This window comes from Aquarana catesbeiana, linkage group LG01, assembly GCF_042186555.1.
Source record: "Aquarana catesbeiana isolate 2022-GZ linkage group LG01, ASM4218655v1, whole genome shotgun sequence".
NCBI lineage: Eukaryota > Metazoa > Chordata > Amphibia > Anura > Ranidae > Aquarana > Aquarana catesbeiana.
In genome coordinates, this window is record NC_133324.1 from 194,139,656 (window position 1) to 194,164,744 (window position 25,089).

Here is a 25,089-nt window from a genome sequence, read left to right on the forward strand (position 1 = left end):
TGGAGAATATGCCCATTGCTGTATGTAATACCAGTCAAATTGATGGCTCCTTGATTACCCTTTTATGTTAAGCTGCATCAGCTATCTGGGTTTGTGTATGTCCTATTCGACCAAGGTGTCCCCTTGGTTTGGTGGTCTTATTAGAATATATATTTCTTTGAGTCAGGAGCTAGAGGCCGCAATGCTTCTCTTGCTCTGGACCAAGATCAGTTTTTAACCTTATTTAGGGAGTAGCAACATGGAAATGTAAGATTATGTAAACTTTTCAGCACCAAAGCTCATCCACTTAGTTCTCAGTTAGATGACCAGGTGTTCTATATTACCACTGGTCACAAACATTATAGCTACTTCTGCCTTGAGCCCTTATAAAGTACTCAATCGCTTTCTCCCCTTGAGTGCTTCGCTACAAGACCGTGCACTGCAACCCTGGAGTAGACTACGTCTGAGCACTATTACCCTATATTCCACACCCTACTCCCCCCACAAGGGATCCCCCTCACCCGTAGATATGGCTGAACCCAGACGAAAGGGAGAAATGGCAAAATCTTAAACATTTGCTCTGCTGAAGGCCGGTGCAACACTTACCCCCAGCGTGATTATTCTTTCCTTGCATCAGGGCAAGACCTAATTTTAAAGCCTAAAAGGGAATGAAGTTGACCTCGAGGCAATGTTGGGGGATGCGTCAGAGGATCTCTCACACCCAGACTCTCCTACACAACTGAAGTTGCAGCTTCACACAATATGCTTGCTAATTTGTATATCCTCACTTATTCTGTGTACAAAAGCCTTAGTCGTGTCGCATTTGATCCTCTTGCATCTTTCTATGCTCCTTTGGATACAAAGAGATGCTAAATCACCTTCCCTGTTCATAAAAAAATAATAATGGGTAATCTATGACAATTGGGTTAATCCAGAAACCCAATGGGAGTCCCCGCCCAGCCAGCACGGCACTGTATCTGTGTTATCGCAGTCACAATAGCGTCTAATGGGAAGTAGGCTGAAAAACAAACCGATAACTGAAGGCTGGATATTTGTGAAAATACATCATGGTTTGGTGTTAGAAGGCAGTAGGCTGTAATGGCTGGCCCCTCAGTGATGAGCTGACAGTGTTATATTAGGCTGCTTCCAACAATGCAGATGTGTGAACCTGATATCAACATTTATTTTGCAATATAGTGGCAACTGCCTGAGCAGAGGAAATAGTTAATGGCATGGGCTATAGATACAAACAGGCAGCTGCTTGTTACATGCCAGTGACTGCTGCATTATGCCATATGTACATCTGACTTCTGCTTACATTCCACTGACCCTGCGCCCTGTGTTAATACTGACCTCTGAACTCTGCATGACTTACTACTGACCCCTGTGCTCTCCATTACTTACTCCATGGGTGCTCAACCTGTGGCCCTCCCAGCTGTTGCGGAACTTCAAGTCCCATGAGACATTGCAAGGCTGAGTTACAAGCATGACTCCCAAAGGCAGAGGCATGATGGTAGTTCCGCAACAGCTGGAGGGCCACAGGTTGAGCACTCATGACTTACTCTATACCTGCAAGTTGCATGCTGCTGAGCTACCATAGTCCTCTGCTCAACTGCTATCTTCAGCCCTACTAACCACCATCCTCTGCCCTGATGACCCCCGCCCACTGCCGTACATACTACTGACCTCTGTACACTTTCCTACATCCTATTGACCCCTGGATGCTGCCCTACCTACTACTGACCCCTGGACACTGTCCCACATTGTACTTACACTGACATATGCAGAATTTGTGCATCCCTATTGAAGAAAACCCTTTATAAAAGCTGAAATTGTACAGCCTCATCAAAGCACGATGTGTCGTCATGGTCATTATCTATTGATCTGGGATATATTTTACTGGAGCACCCCTAGGGGTTATCGGCTGAGGTGAGAAGAGCTTAAATACAGCAGTGGTAAGCACAGTAAAACACTGTTACTCATAGCAAAACACTGTTACAAAAAAACAGGCAGTTTTCAAACCAGACCAGAACATACCAGAGATCCTGCAAGAGTGTAAGCAAATGAGTCACATGCAGACACAAACACTCAATTAACATGAATAGCACAAAAAGGCTTACTTCACATAAAGGCATTAACCTCTTGCTTACTGGGCACTTAACCCCCCTCCTGCCCAGACCAATTTTCAGCTTTCAGCACTGTCACACTTTGAATGACAATTGCGTGGTCATGCTATACTGTACTTAAATGAAATGTTTATCATTTTTTTCACACAAATGGAGCTTTCTTTTGGTGGTATTTAATCACCATTTGGGTTTTTATTTTTTGCTAAACAAAAAAAGACAGAAATTAAAAAAAACAAAAAAAAAAACAACACACGTTTCATAGTTTGTTATAAAATTTTGCAAACAGGTAATTTTTTTCTTTCATTGATATTCGCTGATGAGGCTGCGCTGATGAGCCCTGTTGGGTGGCACTGGTAGGTGGTATTGATAGGCAGCACTGGTAATGACGCACTGATTAATTTTATAGGCGGCACTGGTAGATGGTGCTGGTGGGCACTGGTAGGTACCTCCACGATCAGGACCGATGTCCCTCTTCTCGCAGCTGCCGGTGATCTGCTTTTTTTCAGTGAGGAAAAATAGACGATTACCGGCTCTGTTTACTTTACATGATCAGCTGTCATTGGCTGACAGCTGATTATGTGGTAAGGGGTCAGGATCGACCTGAGACTCGCCTGATCACAGAGCGCCGCGTGTGCCCTGCAGGGGGCGCGCAGGTCGCTCAAGCACAGGAGGAAGTCCAGGGACGCCCTCCCGGCAAATTAAGTCCACACTGTAGCCGTCTTTCGCCTATAACACGGACGGCAAGTGGTTGTAAAGCTTTAATTGTTCTAGATTTTTTTTTAACATGTCATATTTACCTGCTCAAGCAAGAGTACAGAACAACCCCGATCCTTCTCTTCTGGGGTCCCCTGCCGGTGCTCCTGGCATACAGGCTTGATCCCCAGGTTTTGTTGATATCTGTTTGTGGCCTTCCAATGCCTCTTACTGTGATAGCCAGCTATAAGTGAGGGTGGTGGCAAGGTTTTGTGATCACGTTGGTGTGTGTATGTCCAGGAACGCACCAGCACCTTTGCAGCCATTGTGCTACTTGCTGGGTGTTTGGTGTGCTCCTGTACCTTTTAAGAAGGGGTGGGCTCCCTTCAGTCCACCTGCCCTCACTTATCCATTAGAATGCATGTGCCTCCACCGTGGGGACACCCAAACTTTAGTGTTAGGACCACAGATTACAGGGTGCCGTGATGTGGCTCTGTGGCTTAAGCATGCGTTTGCAAATGTGTGTGGACTGAACTCCTGTTTTTAACGCATACTGTTAGACAGGTCAATTGGTTGTCTGCGAGCTAGTTGCAAGTAGGCTTGGAGTTTTTTCCTGGGCATTCCCCAGGTTTTGTTGATATCGATTTGATCCCAAGCCACCCTGCCTGCATCTATTGACACAGACAGCGCAGCACAGCTCAGCCCTACCCCCTCCACAGGATTTGATTTACAGCAGTCAATGGCTCCTTCTGCTATCAATCTGCCCAGTGAGGAAGGAGAGAGCAGAGAGTTCGGGCTTAGGTAGTATAAGGGGAGGATCCTGTGACACAGGTTTTCTTACCTTAAGGTAATGAATTAAGGTTAAAAAAACTTTAGGCTTTAGAACTACTTTAAGATAATATTTTAGGCCTAAAAGAGGTAAAATAGTGCAATGCCGAGCTTGCAGCAAACAGCTTAATGGTCCTAACCAGTGCCGTCAGGAAGGTCAAACATCTGTGAGGCAGACACCCACAGGCATAAGAATGCTGCAACAATTAAGGGAACATTACCCGAGACATAAAATAATCCAATAGCAAGTAAAATTTTGATAAGACTTCTGATTTAAAAAATAAAAATTTGGACAAAAAAGGTGAAGAAAGCAAGGGTTTAAAAAAACTCAAACACATTTCTGGATAACTCCACTGCTGTCTCAAGGTAAATAAGGTTGCCCCACATATATAGGACTCTTATGTCAAGGGAGACTATGATACACAGGAAATGTTGGGAAGTTACACCTTTCCAAAAAGGTAGTACCAATCCCTGACAGCAACTTGTTTATATTGTACAACCAAGATTTCAGCCTTGTGACTAATAAAGCTAATAGACAGCCAATGGCCTGATCTGACCCTCTGTCTGCAATAGGTCAAGATAGGTCTTGACATGCACTTTACGTGTGTCCAACACAACTGCTATCATAGCAGAAATGGCCTGCGAAAGATTTTGAGAGTGCAGCTTCTTCATATCGGCTTATACCCAACTACTCCCACTGTATAATTTTATTGTATGGCCAAAGCTCTTTTATGAGTGGAAGGAAGAAAGGCTGCATTGTGAAAAAGAGGATTAAATTGCTGGGGGCCGATTAATTTAAGCGATGTTTGACCTCCATGTATAGCAGAGGGTCCAACTTTGAAGGTGAGGGGTGCACACATTTTCTGCATGGTGATGGTGGAAATTTTGTGGCTCATGGTGAAGTTTTTTAAAAATTGTGTCAATAAGAACACTTTATTATTGGGACTATTTATAAATCAGTCACATATGCCCTGGATACTACCTTTTTTGTGCACTTGCATTTTTAATATTTTATTGCTATAGTGCTTTAACAAAAATGCATATATGTTTAGGTTACTTATTCTTAGAAGCCAGATACAGTATCTCACAAAAGTGAGTACACACCTCACATCTTTGTAAATATTTTATTATATCTTTTCATGTGACAGCACTGAAGAAATGACACGTTCCTACAATGTAAAGTAGTGAGTGTACAGCTTGTATAACAGTGTAAATTTGCCGTCCCCTCAAACACACAGCCATTAATGTCCAAACCACTGGCAAAAGTGAGAACACCCCTAAGTGAAAACGTCCAAATTGGGCCCAAAGTGTCAATAGTTTGTGTGGCCACCATTATTTTCCAGCACTACCTTAACTCTCTTGGGCATGGAGTTCACCAGAGCTTCACAGGTTGCCACTGGAGTCCTCTTCCACACCTCCATGATGACATCACGGAGCTGGTGGATGTTAGAGACCTTGCGCTCCTCCACCTTCTGTTTGAGGATGCTCCACAGATGCTCAATAGGGTTTAGGTCTGGAGACATGCTTGGCCAGTCCATAACCTTTACCCTCAGCTTCTTTAGCAAGGCAGTGGTCATCTTGGAGGTGTGTTTGGGGTCGTTATGTTGGAATACTGCCCTGTGGCCCAGTCTCAGCTTCAGTATGTAACAGTACATGTTGCCATTCATGGTTCCCTCAATGGACTGTAGCTCCCCAGTGCCGGCAGCACTCATGCAGCCCCAGACCATGACACTCCTACCACCATGCTTGACTGTAAGCAAGACACACACACTTGTCTTTGTACTCCTCCCCTGGTTGCCGCCACACACACTTGACACCATCTGAACCAAATAAGTTTATCATGGTCTCATCAGACCACAGGACATGATTCCCAGTAATCCATGTTCTTAGTCTGCTTGTCTTTAGCAAACTGCAGGCTTTCTTGTGCATTATCTTTAGAAGAGGCTTCCTTCTGGGATGACAGCCATGCAGACCAATTTGATGCAGTGTGCGGTGTATGGTCTGAGCACTGACAGGCTGACCCCCACCCCTTCAACCTCTGCAGCAATGCTGGAAGCACTCATATGTCTATTTCCCAAAGAAAACCTCTGGATATGATGCTGAGCACGTGCAATCAACTTTTTTGGGCGCCCATGGCGAGGCCTGGTCTGAGTGGAACCTGTCCTTTTAAAACGCTGTATGGTCTTGGCCACCGTGCTGCAGCTCAATTTCAGGGTCTTAGCAATCTTCTCATAGCCTAGGCCATCTTTATGTAGAGCAATTTTTTTTTTCGATCCTAAGAGTTCTTTGCCATGAGGTGCCATGTTGAACTTCCAGTGACCAGTATAAGAGAGCTCCCCATTCACACCTGAGACCTAACACTAACGAGTCACGTGACACCAGGAAAGGAAAATGGCTAAATGGGCCCAATTTGGACATTTTTTACTTAGGAGTGTACTCACTTTTGTTGCCAGTGGTTTAGACATTAATGGCTGTGGGTTGAGTTATTTTGAGGGGACAGCAAATTTACACTGTTATACAAGCAAACATGACATGAAAAGATAACATATTTACATAAAATGTGAGAGGTGTACTGCTTTTGTGAGATACTGCAAGTTCTTTATGCTGTATCGATTGTTTTTGCAGTGTGTGTGTGTGTGTGTTGTGATTGCATAGACTAGTGGTAGCAGCTCCTGTGAGATCTTGTGGTAGACTGATGGTTTTTAGTAGTGTGGGGATTATTTTAATTTCTACTTACCACACAGTTATGGCGAACCTTGCCACCCCAGAAGTTTTGGAACTACAATTCCCATAATGCTTATGCACTCTGCAGTGTAGTTGAGCATGGGAAACATAGCTCCAAAACATCTGGGGTGCCAAGGTTCAGCATCCCCTTGTGTTGAATTGTATTGTGACTATACTGTCTGCCTTAATGCTGTAAAACGTTGCACAAACGGTTGGCGCTATATTAATTCTGTATTATAATAAAAATTATTATTAGCAGGGGGCCTAAGACTTTATGGCAGCAGAGCAAACAATCAGGTTTCAAATGAAACCTGACCTAGGTAACCCCTAAAACAGTGTCTGCCGAGGGTGAAATATGGCCAACCATGCCAAGACATCTCAAGCCCACCCTCAAGGAACCTGGAGAGGGAAAAAAATGTGGTAAACAGACACCTGCCCTGACCTCCAGGTGATAAAACACAGGGAAGGAATACTCCTCAAATTTTGTTCCAGCATTTACACCACCTTCCCTAGAAGACCTGGCTGGTAGAGTTACCAGCAGGCCTGGACACATCGCCATGTGCTTTTGCAGCCCTTGAACCAGGAGCTGTAATGCCCAAGGCGGTCAAGTAGATTGGCCCAGGCTGGTCTCCCAAGGGGGCAAGTCAGCTCCCAGTAACGGTCCTCCCCAGGCACTGAATATAAAAAAATGTAAAAAAAAGTGGACTCAGATCTGCCTGTAAAGATGAAAGTACAAGAGTGCAAGGATGGAAATGAGCTCCACCAGAAAAAAAAGGGAGGTATATGGGGTAGGTGGACTGCAGATGAGAATCCTGAGCCTCCTTTCACCAGGTTCCAAGAAATGTGTTCGCTCCAGGAAAAGAAAATGCAATATCTGGCTAGCTTGACAGAAGAACTTCTTTTGATGTGTTTGCTGTTGGAGTATCTGCCCATTTTATGTGCTGTCCTGGAAAAAATAGCACTTATATGCTATGAACAGGTTTTAGTGCCTGAATTATAGTGGAAACAGATTGTATCCTAGCAACAAGCTGCCCATGTAACTTATACTAATAGATGAAAGCCTATACAAGCTTTATAATGCGTTCGTACCAGCCATCTGAATGTCACATATAATAAAAATGACAATTTGTTGAGGTTATAGAGATTGTATTAATTGAACCTGAGGTATCCCACCCTTTCCAATTGGCAATTTGTGTGTTCTGCCTGCTACAGCCAAAGAATATAAAGAAAACCCTTACAAAAGGAAAACTGCCATATAACAACAAGCAGATGCAGTATTTATGGGCACATATGACAACTAGTACTTATATGCAAAGTAGGTTACCCATTCAGGATTTATACTCTGGGACCTCTACATATTCCTCTACAACAGACATTCTTGCACCTGTAAAATCCTTCTGCAAATAATTATGGCATTCCCATTTCCAGATGTTCATGTCCTACTACAGTGGATATAAAAAGTCTAAGCACCCCTGTTAAAATGTCAGGTTTCTGTGATGTTAAAAAAAAGTGAGACAGAAATAATATCAGAACTTTTTCCACCTTTAACCACTTCGCATCCAGGCCATTTCTGACACTTCGCTCCTACATGTCAAAAATCATCATTTCTTTGCTATAAAATTACATAGAACCCCCAAACATTATATATGTTTATTTAGCAGAGACCCTAGAGAATACAATGGCAGTCATTGCAACTTTTTATCTTGCACGGTATTTGCGCAGCAATTTTTCAAACGCGTTTTTTTGAAAAAAAAAAACAGTTTCATGCTTTAAAAAAAAAAAAAAAAAAAAAAAAAACAGCAAAGTTAGCCAAATTTTTTTGCATTGTGTGAAAGATGAAGCTACGCCGAGTAAATAGATACCTAACATGTCACGCTTCAAAATTGAACACGCTCGTGGAATGGCGCCAAACTTTGGTACTTAAAAATCCTCATAGGCGACGCTTTCAAATTTTTTACTGGTTACATGTTTTGAGTTACAGAGGAGGTCTAGGGCCAAAATTATTGCTCTCGCTCTAACGTTCGCGGCGATACCTCACATGTGTGGTTTGAACACCGTTTTCATATGTGTGCTTCTGCGTGCGAGCTCACGGGGACAGGGGCGCTTTAAAATTTTTTTTTTTTTTTTTTATTGTTAATTTTACTTAAAAATTTTTATTTTTACACTTTAAAAAAAATTTATTTTTTTTTTTGATCACTTTTATTCCTATTACAAGGAATGTAAACAACCCTTGTAATAGGAATATGACACGATCAGTCCTCTTTACAGTGAGATATGGGGTCAATAAGACCCCACATCTCACCTCTAGGCTGGGAAGCCTAAAATAAAAAAATAAAAACGATCGCCGCTTCACAGCCGAAGCGGCGCCGTTTTTTTTTAATGTAGAGGCCGGGCGTGACGTCATAACATCGCGCCCGGCCTCCGAACGATCATAGAGACTCCGGCGACCATCTGGTCCGCCGGAAATCTCTATGGTGAACATCCGGCGCCGGCGGATCCGCTGTCCGACTCACCGATCGCTGAGGTGAGTCAGTAGTAGCACCGGAGGGCGCGCGGGGGGACACGTCCCCTCCCGCCGCCCGTAAGAACGATCAAGCGGCGGAACAGCCGCTATGATCATTCTTATGGTGTACGGAATCGCCGGCTGAAAATGCCGGTATCTGAATGATGTCTGTAGCCTCAGACATCATTCAGATATAAGCCCCGAAAGTCGAGGACGTCATATGACGTCCTCCGGATGGCAAGAGGTTAATGTGACCATAAACTGTACAACTCAGTTGAACAAACAAATCTTTTAGGTGGAGGGAAGTAAAAATAAAAAATATTATGGTTGCATAAGAGTGCATACCCGTAAAGTAATACTTTTTTGAAGCACCTTTTGATTTTATTACAGCACTTCGACTCATACCCAAAACAACTATCAGCATGGCACATCTTGACTTCTTTGCAAAAACACTCCAAATCTGTCAGATTGCAAGGGCAACTCCTGTGCATAGCCCTCTTCAGATCACCCCACAGATTTTCAATTGGATTCAGGTCTGGGCTTTGCCTGGGCCATTCCAAAACTTTAATCTTCTTCTGGTGAAGCCACTCATTTGTCAATTTGGATGTAGATTTTGGGTCGTTGTCATGCTGAAAGATGAAGTTCCTCTTCATGTTCAGCTTTCTAGCAGAAGCCTGAAAGTTTTGTGCCAATATTGATTGGCATTTGGAACAGTACATCATTCCCTCTACCTTGACTAAGGCCCCTGTTTCAGCTAAAGAATAACAGCCCCAAAGCATGATGCTGCCACCACCATGCTTCACTGTGGCTATGGTGTTCTTTTGGCGATATGCAGTGGTATTTTTACGCCAAATATATCTTTTCGAATTATGGCCAAAAAGTTCAGCCTTGGTTTCAGACCATAACACATTTTCCCACATGCTTTACGGAGACTTCAGATGGGTTTATGCAAAATTTAGCCAGGCTTGGATGTTTTTCTTCATAAGAAAAGGCTTCAGTCTTGCTACCTTGTAGCCCAGACATATGAAGGATATGGGAGATTGCTGTCACATATACCACACAACCACTACTTGCCAGATATTCCTGCAGCTCCTTTAATGATGCTGTAGGCCTCTTGGCAGCCTCCCAGACCAGTTTTCTTCTTGTCTTTTCATCAATTTTGGAGGGACATCCAGTTCTTGGTAATGTCACTGTTGTGCCATATTTTCTCCACTTGGTGACTGTGTTCCATGGTATACTCAATGCCTTGAAAATTCTTTTGTACCCTTCTCCTGACTGATACCTTTTAACAATGAGACAACGCTGATGCTTTGGAAGGTCTGTGGACCATGACTTTTTGCTGTAAGATGCGACTAAGAAAATGTCAGTAAAGACCTACTAGAACAGTTGAACTTTATTTGGTGTTAATCAGACACTTTAAATGATGGCAGGTGTGTACTGACTCCTATTTAACATGAGTCTGAATGCGATTGCTTAATTCTCAACACAGCTACATGCCCAGTTATAAGAGGGTGTGCACACTTCTGCAACCACATTTTTTTTCTCTCTTTTTCTCCCCCCCCCCAAAAAAAAAAAAAAAAAAAGATTTCAGTTTTTCAATTAAGTTGCCGGTCACATTAAAAAAAGGTGGAAAAAAGTTCTAAAATGATCTTTGTTTATTTACATCAATAAACCTGACATTTTAACAAGGGTGTGTAGATTTTTATAACCATACTGAATTTTCTCAAAGGAAATCAAACATTAATACAATGATACAATGATCTGTAGTAGGTTTAAGACATCAATGCAGCTCTTTAGTTTGAAAATGTCATTATCTGCTTTTCTAAGCAACGTGACAAACACTTATTGAAAAAATGACCACTCAATCTTCCTGGCAAAGATCATTTTACAACTTAAATATTAAACTATTGGAGGCATTACAAGGGTCTGGATGTTGAAGGCACATTGGACAAGGAAGATAACACAGGCGCCAGGCCATTACAAGGGAAAACAGAGGTAGTGTAAGGCCACTTTCATACTGAGGCATTTTACAGGCGTTTTTGCGCAAAAAAAAAAAATCACCAATAAACTGCATCTTTTGCAGCCCGAGTGATTTCACACTGGGGCAGTGCCCTTGTAGGACAAGAAAAAAAAAAAAAAAGTCCTGCAAGCATATTTGGGGTGGTGTATACACCGCTCCTAAACCGCCCCTGCCATTAAAATCAATGGCCAGCGCTTCGCGGGTGCTCTTAACCCTTTTTCGGCCGCTAGTAGGGGGTTTAAAAGCTCACTGCTACTGCCCCCAATCTCTGAAAAACAAAAATTACCAAATGCAATTTTATATACACACACACACACACACACACACACACACACACACACACGGTAGTAGTTGTAATAGCTTTGGGATAAACCACAGGATTTTTTTTTTTAATAATATATGCATTACCATAGCAAGTTTAGGACAATGCATAGAAATATATATTAAAAAAAAAAAAAAAAAAAATGTACCACTAGAAGCAATGTGGATAATAAGACTTGCTAGATCCAAGATATCTTTTGTGCAATAGTCACTGGTGTTTTATTGGACTACTGTAGCAGGAGACTGAGAACGACGACGTGTGGCTAGTCAGCGATGCAAGCATAGATGGCTATGGGGAAAAGAATTAGAAACATGTGGGCCATGTATGAGGGATAATTGAGGAAATAATCCAACATGTACAAATATCAATGGATCAGGGACACCCACTGTTGACTGTATGTACATTCAAGTCCACCAAAAATAAATAAATACAGGAACCAAATTTTAATTTTCAGTTTTCCATTAGTAATTTCCCAAGAACTGCTTTGTTTCCATTTACACCACTATCCATTTCCATTTACACCAATATTCCGCTACAGACATAATTTCTGTCCACGCAGGATCACCACATAATTATACAAACTCAGCATCACTCAGATATTCACACCCCTGAATGTTAGGAACTCTCGTCTTCTAAAGGGAGGCCCATCATGCAGAAAGAGTGACAGGAGCTGTCTTTTACCACACAAAAAAAATAATTAAATCAAAATATATACACAGATACCGTATTTATCGGCGTATAACACGCACTTTTTTCCCCTTAAAAGCAGGGGAAAATCGTGGGTGCGTGTTATACGCCGATCCCCACTGAGGGGAAGAAGAGCGAGCGCCGGCGAAAAAGACACTCGGCTCGGCTCACAGTCCAGCCTCCCTACTGTCTCTGTGGGGACTGCGAGCGCTGCCGAAAAAGACCGAGCCGAGTGTACTCGGCTCGCAGTCCCGCCATTGGACCTGCACTATGTCCATCATAGGAGCTAGGCCAATGGGCGGGACTGCGAGACGAGCACACAGGCTCTGTCTATCTTGGCGGCGGTAATTTTAAATGGTTACATGCCGCAAATGACACTGGGCAAAAGGCTGCAGATGGTTACTGATTATTATGCAATGATGGACAAGGCTGCAGATGTACACTGATAAGGCTGTATTGATGAGCATTTAAATGTAAGTTTTTCCCTCCTAAACTTGGGGTGCGTGTTATACGCCGATAAATACGGTACCTCCGGTTCTTTTCCCTTACAAGGAAGATTGTAAAATTGCAGTTAAAGCTTCAAGAATGAGAAGATAATCTATATGTGAACTGCATTTAGTGGAAATTTAACCAAAATATTTTATAATGTTACACTGTGCAAGATAGAGAATTAGGGTAACAAAAAAATCTATATTAAATGAGAATTTTCCAGATTCGATATGAAAAAGGATTTATTATGACAAAAAGCCTCTTTCCAGATGACCAAGTATCTAAATGTAATATGTTATGTTACTGGGAATTACATGGTAAACATCGTAAAGGTCCCGACAAAAAAAAAAAAAAACAACAAAAAAGAAAAAAACCTGATATTTCAGTAATGGTGGCCCATGCGTTTTTTTTTTTTTCGTTTGTTTTGTTTTACCTTTCATGAAGTTTCAGGAACTTTGCTCTGCCTTTCCTTTCTGAATCTCCCTGCTTCATACAAGGCCTGCATATGACTGTACACAAGGGCACAAATGCAGAGATCTTACTTGTGGTATATATGATGTATAAATAGCTGAGCAAAGAGCAAAATACAGTTGGGATAGTCAAGCAGATGCCACATGTAAATGTTGCCTCAGTAATAAAGCCAGCCATAGACCATGTATGAGCAGGGGGGGGAAATCGAACAAATTTTTCCTGCAACCAAAAAAATTTGCTCCGTCTATGGCTGGCTCAAGTCGGCATCATCACCTCAGTTCACATAGCAGGGATTTTTTTTTAAAGTAGTTGAAATGAACCAAGTGTGATAGAGCCCAAACAAAAATGACACTTTTTTTTGCAGATAAAACATTAAAAACACATGTCTTTTAGATGCGATTTTTTCCATTTGCCTGAAGATCTACTTCATTATCATGGAAGAGATTTCCAGAATATGGAGCCTGTATTGCAAACTTTCTGAAAATGCAAGTTTCTGGACCTTTATATTGACTCGCAGGCATCAACACTTCCTGAGTACATGACCCAGAACAAGTATATAGACCAGAAAAGAAAAAAATATATATATTCAGAAGCCCTTATTTGCATACTTGTTCTCTGGTAAAAAGTCAAAGTATTGAACCAAGATAGTCAGCATAATTGACCGGCAGGTAGCATTTGCAGCGTGACATGTCAGCCCCCAGGTTTCTCCAAGTGCTGGTAAAACAACTAGTTTTATTACAGGTCTAGGGAATTGGGGGGGGGGGGGGGGATTCATGCAAAAAATTAATGTTTCTGAATATCAATTATTAAGGAGTTGTCAACAAACACTAAATTCTGCCCAAGTAAGCAAGATTTTTTTTTCCACTCAAGAGTTTTATTGTAAGACATTTGCAAGGCCAATAAAAATGTTATTCTGGAGCAACAGTAAAGTGCTGTGTTAAATTAGTCACCTGAATCTTATTCAAATTTCCTTCCAACTGGTCAAAACAAGAGAGCTCTTCCTGCTAAAGGACAAAGAAGCATGATGGGTTGACTTGACAAATCAGAGTTATCTGGATGTATGGGCGCCATACACAAAGGATGTTTTTTTTTTGTTTGTTTCATAAAGATGTTGTTTCTGCTTCTTTGAAAAACAAAAAGGCATGTCGCTGATTAAAGAGGCATACCAACGCATGCAGGTTACCTGAACAAATTACTGAAAACAGAAAGAGCATAAATACAAACTATAAGAAGCTCTGGCCTCAGTCCAACTTCCTACCCATTATATAAATCAATCATACTACCTATGCATTAGGATTGACTGATAATGCAGCATACCACACATACATCTATTATAAATTTCATCCAAAAAGGGACACTGTCAAATCTTCATATCCATGTTAGTACTTTTTTTTGCACATTGGTGTATTAATATATGTTTTATCGCACTTTCCAAGGCTGCTTTTGTTTAGTGCAGTTTTGTTTCTACACTCATAATGCAGTGAGTTATAAAAACCAAAGAGAAATAAAAGGTGGCTGGCAACTGCAGAAAGAAAAATAATCATTCTATCATGCAATTATGGACAAATACACTATTACTTCTGGTTTTATATATGGAAGTCACTAGATTAGGATGGGGATGTGAAAATCTCTCCATATTAAAACACGGCTCACTTTTGTTAAAAACCTCACAGCTCTAGGTTTAAAAACATTCTTGATAGTGTCCCTTTAAGAAAGGGTAATTAAAAAGTACCATTAGTCTAATTTATGTATGTCTGCAATGAGACGTATTGGCAATAAAATGGCAGCAGAAAAGGGTAGCAGTTCTGAATGGAATCATGATTGCTACAGGCCAAGACAGTTCTCATTTCTGACAGTTCACTAAATGAGGAGGTATCCAAGGACAAATAACAAGTAAGAGGATTTCTGCACACTCTTGTAATTTTAAGCATTAAATTTAATTCAAAGGATCTGAAGAGCCAGGATACTCAAAACCCACAAGATAACTCTTTTCTTGTATTTCTAGATCAAGGGAAGGCAGTTGTAAAGTCAAATGCTGTTTTGCCTGCAGAAGCCAGCAAAACTCTTACAAAATAGCCATGCTGTTTAGTGCAGAATGGAAACTGACTTGAAAACAAAACTACAAATCGTGTTCTAATTGGGCTGGCAAAATGCTGCATAGAAGTATGCTAACACACAACAGTCATGTCTAAGCCAGTGCATAGAGGAGATAAAGCACTTATGGTAATTGCAAACATTAACATGTTCATAAAGCTTTTACAAATTAGCAATGGTCCATAGAAAGATACCCATCGAAACATTGGGAGTGAAAGGCTTGAAGATTACAAGAGCAGAAATGGCCTGAACTCAGGTAAGAAAAAAAAAAATCCACAAAACTAGCAAAATAGCAGGAAGCCACCAGAAAAGGCATATAGAAAAAAAAAAAAAAAAAGAAAAAAAGTGTGCCACTCTCCCCTACTGAACAGGCAGAAAACAAACCAGATGGAAACAGAATTTGGCAGATTGTACAAGTCGGGTGCAGAAAATACAATTTAAAAGGACATAGAAAATCAAATTTGATATATTTTCAGATTTAAATATGGGTAACAAATCCTTCCAGAGGAGATGATGCTATGTCGGAGACAAGTGGATCATGACATTACCAGCTGAAGCATACCGATGTCTCCTATCAACAGTTCTTTATTAATAAGCCAACAGTCAAAGCGCACATCCTTCAGTTGTACTAGAGGTCCAGGCAAAGCATCATCTATGAAGCAAAACAAAGCTCTCCAGCTTCTCGGGAATTTGCTTTCTGTAGGTTATATTGTGTTTGACAATCACACGTGCAGCTAAACACTGCAGAGTGGTGTGGTTGATGGGCTGGATTAAGTTCTTTGCCATTTCCTTCTCATCCAGCAAATCACAGGCAGTTTGGTTGTGCGAATTTGTAGAGTCAAAATGTGCCCCGGCTTTTATAAGCAGATTCATGATATCTGGGTGGTTGTTGAGAGCAGCAACGTGTAGTGGACTGTTCTGTTCAGAGTCTCGGACATTAACATCAGCACCACACTCCAACAAGATGGCAGTCACCTGAAGAGAAGGAAATTTGCAAACAGGGTAGCGGCCGACACAAGTGGTGTTCTTATCCACAGCCAGGTGAAGAGGGCTAAAGTTATTTTTACCTTTGGGTTGCAGCTTAAGGAACCTATAAATGTTCTGCTTTTTGAAGTGCTCTTGGTCCGGGCTGCAGGGCACTTTCTCCAGCAAACAGATCAAGTGCAAAATTATAGAGAGGGCCTTGTTTAACTGGACTTGGTCAGGAGGCATCAATGCTTGTCTGACCGCTCGGTCTATTTCCAGTACGCTTTTACACAGTATACCCATAAGATCATCAAATGTAACTGTAGTACCAAGCAATCCTTTAGCCCGATCCTGAAGCATGAAGGAAAATAACTCAGCAAATGACAGTAGGCTACTGGCTGTCATTGGACTTAAAGGATCCAGGTTGTTCTGCTGCATGTCCAAAGCATACTTCCACAGATTGATGCATCGCTTGAAGTTCCCAGAGTCAGCATAGACTGCACCCCGATACCTGATGTAATAAGATGTATCTGGATGTGAAGGGCCCAAAATTCGTTCTCTAATTAAAAGAGCTTGCATTCTCATCTCATCAGGGTCAGCAATAAGGTTATCTAGCTCTTCAGCAGTATTTACTTCCTTGGCATAATCATATGCCATAATTAATTCCTGTGGAACAGGCTTGCTAACAACGTTAGTCCTATCACTGTATCTCATATCCATAGCTCTCTTCCAATACTTTAAGGCACCAAGAAGGTCCCGTTTTTTATCAACAAATGTAGCTCCAAGAAGTTCAAGGGCATTGATGCGCTCCCGCTTACTGGTCTGTGGGTGCTGAGTCAGGAAGTCCACAATGTTTGTGTGACCAGTTACACTGGCTGAGAGTAGCGGTGTCATTCCATAGCCATCCTTCTCCATTCTGGCTCCATATTTCAGAAGCATTTTCATGATTTCTAGGCTTCCAGATTCTGCACAGTCATGCAAGGCGGTGTTTCCTAAACAAATTAAAAAATAAATAAAAAGTTAATATATATTAATGGTATAAACATATACAAATAAAGAAGCATGCACAAAGGCAGTTACAGCTCACTTGGTAGATGGTCTGGTGCTAAATACATTCTAATGTATGCATGGAAGCAGCAGTCTCCTACAGATAAGCTGGGGTCTATACCTGTGTAGCAGAGATTTGAAAAGTGAAGAGAAATATTGTGATCATTACACTAGTGCCATAGAAGCATAAACTATAAATCCCACTTACTTTAGGAAGTCCAGATCAATGTAGGTGGTAAGCAAATCTGTGGTTAGCTTCTTTGAAATCAATCTACATGGAGTTAAATCTTTTGGTGGGCAATATTGCAGAAAATGAATTGTGTAACAATTTTTGCTACACTGGCCTGGGATCTACTTGTATATGAAATGATTTTAAATCTAATTTGGTAATAATCAACCCATGTATGAGAAGTACCTGTTATACAAGCTTAACACAGAATTTTTCAACTGGCCTCTATGAATGTGTGTGCAATCAGTTATATTTCTTTAGTCCAGCGATTCCCCAAACTGCGGCCAAAGGGCCAGGTGTGGCCCTTTGCTTGCCTTTTTCTGGCCCTTGGGGCACCGTTCCTCCCACAAACACCATTGATGGGGCACCCCTCCTCCAATAGACACCAATGATGGGGCAGTATTTCTCTCACAGACAGCAACAATGGGGCACCATCTCTCCCTTTAATATCAACAATGGGACATTATTCTACCCACTGGAACCAAGATAGGGCATTTTCTACTCCCAGTGGCCACAGTCCAGCACCCCTGAAGCCTGAAGGACAGAAAACTGGCCCCTTGTTTAGAACGTTTGGAGAGCCCTGCTTTTGTCCCTGAAGTGGTGGTGCTTGGACATTAGGATCTGTAAGCTTTGGTCACCTAATACTGAGTGTAAGCATGTTATAAAAATGTACTGTCACACCTTTACTGTGTGAAAGTCTACCCATGGCAGCTCCTATAAGGGGAAAAAAAGTTTATACTGTATTATTTATAAATTTAGGGTAAGACATTACAAAACCATATGTCTATATCAATATAAAAAAAGGCTACTCAAAGTGGAATTCCAGGCACTACCTAACTAATCTAAAAAATGTTGCCTCTCCTAACATCTATTCTGATAAACCTGTGTAAGACCCCTTTCACACTGGGGCATTTTTCAGGGGCTTTAGTGTTAAAAAAAGCGCCTGTAAAGCACCTGAAAGAAGCCTCATCTGCAATCCCAATGTGAAAGCCCGAGTGTTTTCACACTGGGGCGCTGAGCTGGCAGGGGGTAAAAAAAAAAAAAAAGTCCTGCAAGCAGCTTCTTTGCAGCGCTTTCGTGTTTTTGCCACCGGGCTGGATGACCCGAGCCCTTTCACACTGCCAGCGCCCGAAAAATGCCTGAAAAAGGCCCCAGTGTGAAAGGGGTCTTGAGCAGTGCTTTACCAGCATTTTTTGGGTGCTGGCAGTGTGAAAGGGCTTGGGCTTTCACATTGGGATTGCAGATGAGGCTTCTTTCAGGCGCTTTTCTTAACGCTAAAGCACCTAAACGCCCCAGTGTGAAAGGGGTATAAGAAAGATACTTGCCTATTTTCAGGGCTCTCTGCTTTGGTCATGTGATCTCCAGCGTTAGCCAGTGCAGCTGGAGAGGAGAGAGCACTCAAAGGCTAGTAAACTTGGAGTGGTGACGTCACACCACAGGCTTACTGTGGCCCATCTATTGTTGGTGCTCCCTCCTCTCCCCTAAAGCCATGCTGGCTGACAGGGGGCCAGGATCACATGACCAGATTGAAGGGGTCTGAAAATTATTATTATTATACAGGATTTAAATAGCGCCAACAGTTTACGCAGCGCTTTACAATATAAAAGGGAGACAATACAGTTATAATACAATAAGATACAGGAGGATTAAGAGGGCCCTGCTCAGAAGAGCTTACAATCTAATAGGCAAGTATACACATTTTTCTTACACAGGTTAGTCAGAATATGTGTTGGGAAAAGGGAGGGGAGGCATTTTTATGAGTAGTTAGGTGGTGCCTGGAAATACAGTTTACATTGATAGTCCTACAAAAAGTCCAAACAACTGATAAACTGAGCATGTTGCAGCTCCCAGATTGCTTTTCCTGTAACCTCCAGCCCCCATGATTCACACTACAGTGCTGAAAATAGACAAAGAAGCAGCTAAGCAGGCGAATCCTAATTAACTGATCAGAGGTATTAAGATACTGATTCTTAAGTAAAGACTTATTGCACAAAGATGACAGCATGAGTCACTAATGTTTTCAGATCTGCTATGTACATATCCTCCTTAGAAACTTATCAAGCTGTTTAATATAAAAAAAAAAAAAAAAAAAAAAAACACCACACATACACCAAAAATAATTCAGAATATAAAATATTATAAACGACATAACAGCAACACATGGAAGTATCCCCCACAGAGTCATGAAAATCCCAGGAAGCAAAACATGCCTAAATATGTCCACAGACAAAAGGCCATCATCTCCTGATCTGTCCAGTTTAGGTTGGATAAGAAATGTATCTGTATGGGCACTTATCTGTGCGGCAAGCCCTGGCTGACTGATCTCAACTAAATAAGATACCCTGCACTCACACCTCCTTACCTAGTATAAACAAACACATATACTTGGATACAAGGCAGAGTTCACCTAGAAAGTGGGCCTTTAAAATAAAGCTTACACGAGAGAACCATCTGTCATTACAGATCTCCTTTAGAAAATGCTGTTTGCTTGGCTGTTACGCTAACCTACTAGTGATTCAAGAAGCAGCCTCTAGGATTCTTTCACATCTGGTACCCTTAAAGCAGTATTAAGCCTAAAAACAAATATTGCAGCTTACAACGCCTTAAAAGTAACTCCAAACAAAAACCAAAATATAACATACAATTGCTTCACAAGCCATTTATGTTATAAAAATTAGAGATGCACTGAAATTTTGTCTGAAAATGGTGTTATCAGCATTTTGCCGACAGAAAAAGGTGCCGATAATAGTGCCAATAATGCACACAATTTTGTGGCGATTTTACTGTGCTTATGGTGTTTTTTTCATACGTCATGTGACTCACAAACTGCATCAAAAATGTAAGACGGGTGCGTTATTGATGCGTTTTCAATGCATTTTAACAGGGAGGTGCGTTTTTTTTTTTTTAACTGACCAAAAATGCAGCAAGCAAGATTTTTAACCCCACAACGGAAGTGCAACAGACCAGTGTTAACCACTTCAATACCAGGCACTTATACACCTTCCTGCCCAAGCCAATTTTCAGCTTTCAGCGCTGTCGCAAATTGAATGACAATTGCGCAGTCGTGCTACACTGTACCCAAACACATTTTTATCACTTTGTTCCCACAAATAGAGCTTTCTTTTGGTGGTATTTGATCACCTCTGCGATTTTTATTTTTTGCGCAACAAAAAAAAAAAAAAAAAAAAAAAAGACAGAAAATTGAGAAAAAAAAAAAAAAAAGTGTTTCTGTTAAAATTTTTTGTAAATAAGCAAGTTTTCTTCTTCAATGACGGGCACTGATATGGCTGCACTGGTGGGCACTCATAGGCGGCACTGATGGGTGGCATTGCTGGGCATCACTAATTTTTATTGTGCCATAGAGGTGCCAGTCAGTGCCCATTTGTGGGCACTGATTGGCATATGTTGGGTATTGATTTTCAAATGTGGATGGCCATGGGGGGGGGGGGGGGGGGATGTACCTGGCCATCCACATGCTGGGGGCTTCCCTGGTGGTCTAGTGTGGGCATCCGAGGGGGGGCTGCACTGATAATCTGATAATCAGCACAGGACCCCCCCCCCCGTGTCAGGAGAGCCGCCGATCGGCTCTCCTCTACTCGCGTCTGTCAGACGCGAGTGAGGAAAAGCCGATCACCGGCTATACCTGTTTACATCGTGATTAGCCGTGATTGGACACGGCTGATCGTGTGGTAAAGATATGCATTTTTTTAAATCTCATTTTTGGCCAAGTGCATCCTGAACTTTCAGCTCAGACAACAAAATTTCCATTCGGTGCACCTCTAAAACTAACCTCTTCAACTGCAGTGCTGTCATTTTCTTTAATATTGCAACCTGAAGATGTTCTGTACACAGCTGATATACAGAAATGTCATTCCTTTTATACGTAAATAACTCTGCACAAAGTTATAAATCAGGCTTTAGGCATTCTCTGCAATAGAATGGTAATTTTTGCTGAGATATTTACTAAGATTTAATCGCTACTAAAGGGATGCAGACCCTGCAACTTTTCCCATCAGAACCATGTAAGTGCACCAGGTGACTACAATTAGTCACTCCAATTCAGAATCAATATCCAAAGACATAAAGTTGAACAGCTTTTTCTTCAGAGCGGAAAGTTTGTAACTGCTTGTTAGAATCCTTACAATGTATACTGATCACAGGAGAAGTTCACCTTAACAAAAAAAAAAAAAAAAAAAAAAAAACTTAAACCCCCTTCCTAACCAGACCAATTTTTAGCTTTCGGTGCTCTCACATTTTGAATGGCAATTACTCAGTCATGCAACACTGTACCTATATGAAATTTTTGCCCTTGTTTTCACACAAATAGAGCTTTCTTTTGGTGGTATTTAATCACAATGGGTTTTTTATTTTTTGCGCTATAAAAGAAAAAAAAAAAAAAAAGACAGAAAATTCTGTAAAAAATGCATTTTTCTTCGTTTCTGTTATAAAATTTTGCAAATTAGTAATTTTTCATCATATATTTTGGCCAAAATTTATACTGCTACATTATCTTTGGAAAAAATAACCAAAATAGGTGTATATTATTTGGTCTTTGTGAAAGTTATAGAGTCCACAAGCTATGGTGCCAATCTCTGAAAATTGATCACACCTGATGCACTGATGGCCTATCTCTTTTCTTGAGGCCCTAACAAGCCAGGAAAGTACAAATACCCCCCAAATTACCCCTTTTCGGAAAGTAGACATTCCAATGTATTTAGTTAGAGGCATGGTGAGTTTTTTTGAAGTTGTAATTTTTTCCCACAATTCTTTGCAAAAGCAAGATTTTTTTGTCTTTTTTTCCACAAAATTGTTATATTAGCAGGTTATTTCTCACACACAGCATATGCATAGCACAAATTACACCCCAAAACACATTCTGCTACCCCTCCTGAGTATGGCGATACCACATGTGAGACTTTTTCACTACCTGGCCACATACAAAGGGCCAACATGCAGGAAGTGCCATCAGGTGTTCTTGGAACATAAATTACACATATAATTTCTTGACTACCTATTACACTTTTGAAGGCCCTGGAGAACCAGGACAATGGAAACGCCCCAAAAATGACCCCATTTTGGAAAGAAAACACCCCAATGTATAATCTATGAGGCATAATGAGTCTTTTGAACATGTCATTTTTTTCTACAAGTTTTTGGAAAATGTGTAAAGAAAATGCATTTTTTTTTTTTTTAAACACAATGTTGTCCACTTACACAATGTTTCTAACATATAGCATGTACATACCAAAAATTACACCCCAAAATAGATTCTCCTACTCCTCCTGAGTACAGCGATATCACATGTGAGACTTTTACACAGCCTGGCTACATAGAGAGGCCCAACATGCAGGGAGCACCGTCAGGTGTTCTAGGGGCATAAGTTCAAATCTAATTTGACTACCTATTACACTTTTGTGAGACACTGTAGTGGCATGGATGAGCAGGAATGGGGATGGATGAGCCGTGGATGGGGATGGCTAAGTATGGCTGAGTACGGCTGGGTACGGCTAATTATGAATGGTGGGGGATGGGATGGCTGAGTATGGATGGATGAGTATGCAGAGTATGGATGGATGAGTATGCAGAGTATGGATGGATGAGTATGCAGAGTATGGATGGATGAGTATGCAGAGTATGGATGGATGAGTATGCAGAGTATGGATGGATGAGTATGCCGAGTATGGATGGATGAGTATGCCGAGTATGGATGGATGAGTATGCCGAGTATGGATGGATGAGTATGCCGAGTATGGATGGATGAGTATGCCGAGTATGGATGGATGAGTATGCCGAGTATGGATGGATGAGTATGCCGAGTATGGATGGATGAGTATGCCGAGTATGGATGGATGAGTATGCCGAGTATGGATGGATGAGTATGCCGAGTATGGATGGATGAGTATGCCGAGTATGGATGGGCGAGCATGCCGAGTATGGATGGGCGAGCATGAATGGGCGGAGCATGAATGGATGGAGGATTATGGATGGGTGAGAATGGATGGATGGATGAGTATGCAGAGTATGGATGGGTGAGTATGCCGAGTATGGATGGGTGAGTATGCCGAGTATGGATGGGTGAGTATGCCGAGTATGGATGGGTGAACATGGATGGATGGGTATGCTGAGCATGGATGGATGGCTGGAATGGGCACACAGCAGCGCTGTGGGCACTACAAATCCAGCCCACAGCACTGCTGCCACCAATCTCTCCCCTCGCACTGTACCAATCGGTACAGAGAGGGGAGAGAGGAACCGGACGTGACGCCGGTTTGTTTACAAGCGATCGCTCCCCAGGGGGCGCGCAAGAGCACGATTCTGGGAGGACGTCAATGTACACCAATGTGACATCTGTGTGGGTGCACAGGGCACGGATTTATAGGTTCCACGTGAACGAGGCCATAGTGTGGTGGCTGCATTCATTTTCTTTTTTTCTATATTTTCACCTGATAATCTGGCCAGTAACACACTTTGTCTTAGGGTGTCTCTACTCTGGATAGAGGAGCAACTGAGACATCTTTGTACAGCAAAATAGTAAAGATTTTACATAGATAATAGCTGACCATTGTAAGCACCAGTCAGTGGTAAATTGTTTGTCTCAACCCTCTGACACTTTTCCTGGACAGCTTGTTCTGTTAAAAGGAAGCTGGAAAATAATGGCCATATCAATATACGAGAATATAAAAAAAAAAAAAAAAAAAAAAAATTAGAAGACGTGGTGGCTGCACGATTGGTAGGCTGCAATATATTTTTTGTTTTGGGGTTTAAACAGGTAAAAAAAAAAAAAAAAAAAAAGTTTTACTTATTAAATTACTAAACATGTCATATTTACCCACTGCGTGCTCCACCCTGAGTTGGGCTGCTTGCATCTATTCAGACACACAGCCTGGCTCGGCTCCGTCCCCCCCTCTCTTGTTCTGACTGATAGCAATAGGAGACAATGGCTCCCGCTGCTCTCAGCCAAGCCTGTGAGAGGGGAGAGGACAGAATAGCTGCTGCAGACAAGCACAGCGCTGGATTGGGCCCAGGTACGTATTTAGCAGGTGGCTGAGTGGGAGCCACTATTAAATTTTTTTTTTTTTTTACCTTCATGCAGACAATGCATAAAAGGTAAAAAAACATTTTACCTTCATGACCATTTTAACCCTGCTTTAAAACCTTACATGGCCAGACCACATTTGGCAGCATTAGTTAACCTATTTAAAAGGAAATTTTTTTTAATTTGGTACAAACATTTTTATTATAAATTGACAGATGGAAAACACATTTAAAATAAATCTTTTCTTTATTCTGTGTATAAATTTTTTTACCATATGTACCATGACTGAGGATCAGTGACCGCTGTCATGGTAGGTCTTTTTGGAGTTTATGGGGCTCATATAAATCGGGAAACAATTGGTGTGGGTCCCAATCGTTAGCCTGAGACTATCACTGACAGCAAGGTTTGGGAAGTAGGATGCAAGGCTTTGCTCTCCCAGTTTCACAATAACATGTGGATTAAAATGAATGTTTAGGTCACCCTTGGGTATACAGAAAGTATAGTCTTTAATGTGGACCTTCAGGCACATCAAGCGCTAGGGCCTTCATTCATTTCATTGGTCAGAATAGTCAGTTATAGGCATTTTTTCTGCCTAAGTGTTCCTTCCCTGAATGCAATTTTGATGCGTTCAGATAGCAGACATGTTATCACTGTATATTTTAACCACTTGACCCCCCCCAACCCAAGCCAAGTCTAACCTTTTGCTCATACATGTAAAAATCTGCATTTTTCGCTAGAAAATTACTTTGAACCCACAAACTATATATTGTTTTAGGCAGAGGCCCCAGAGAATAAAACGGTGGGGGTTGCAGTTTCTTTTACGTCACGCGAAATTTGAGCAGCGGCTTTTCAAATGCAATTTTTTTTGGAAAAAG

General features: G+C 41.5%; 1 protein-coding gene across 1 annotated transcript in view; it reads right to left on the reverse strand.

The window, feature by feature from the left end:
• Window positions 1–11,355: 11,355 nt before the first annotated feature.
• Window positions 11,356–25,089, reverse strand: part of FEM1C (fem-1 homolog C) — a 61,871-nt gene continuing 48,137 nt past the window's right edge. The window contains exon 3 of the mRNA XM_073624642.1: window positions 11,356–16,894. Within this exon, the coding sequence (XP_073480743.1) occupies window positions 15,585–16,894 (1,310 nt within the window). The 3' untranslated portion in view covers window positions 11,356–15,584. The remainder of the gene's footprint in view (window positions 16,895–25,089) is intronic.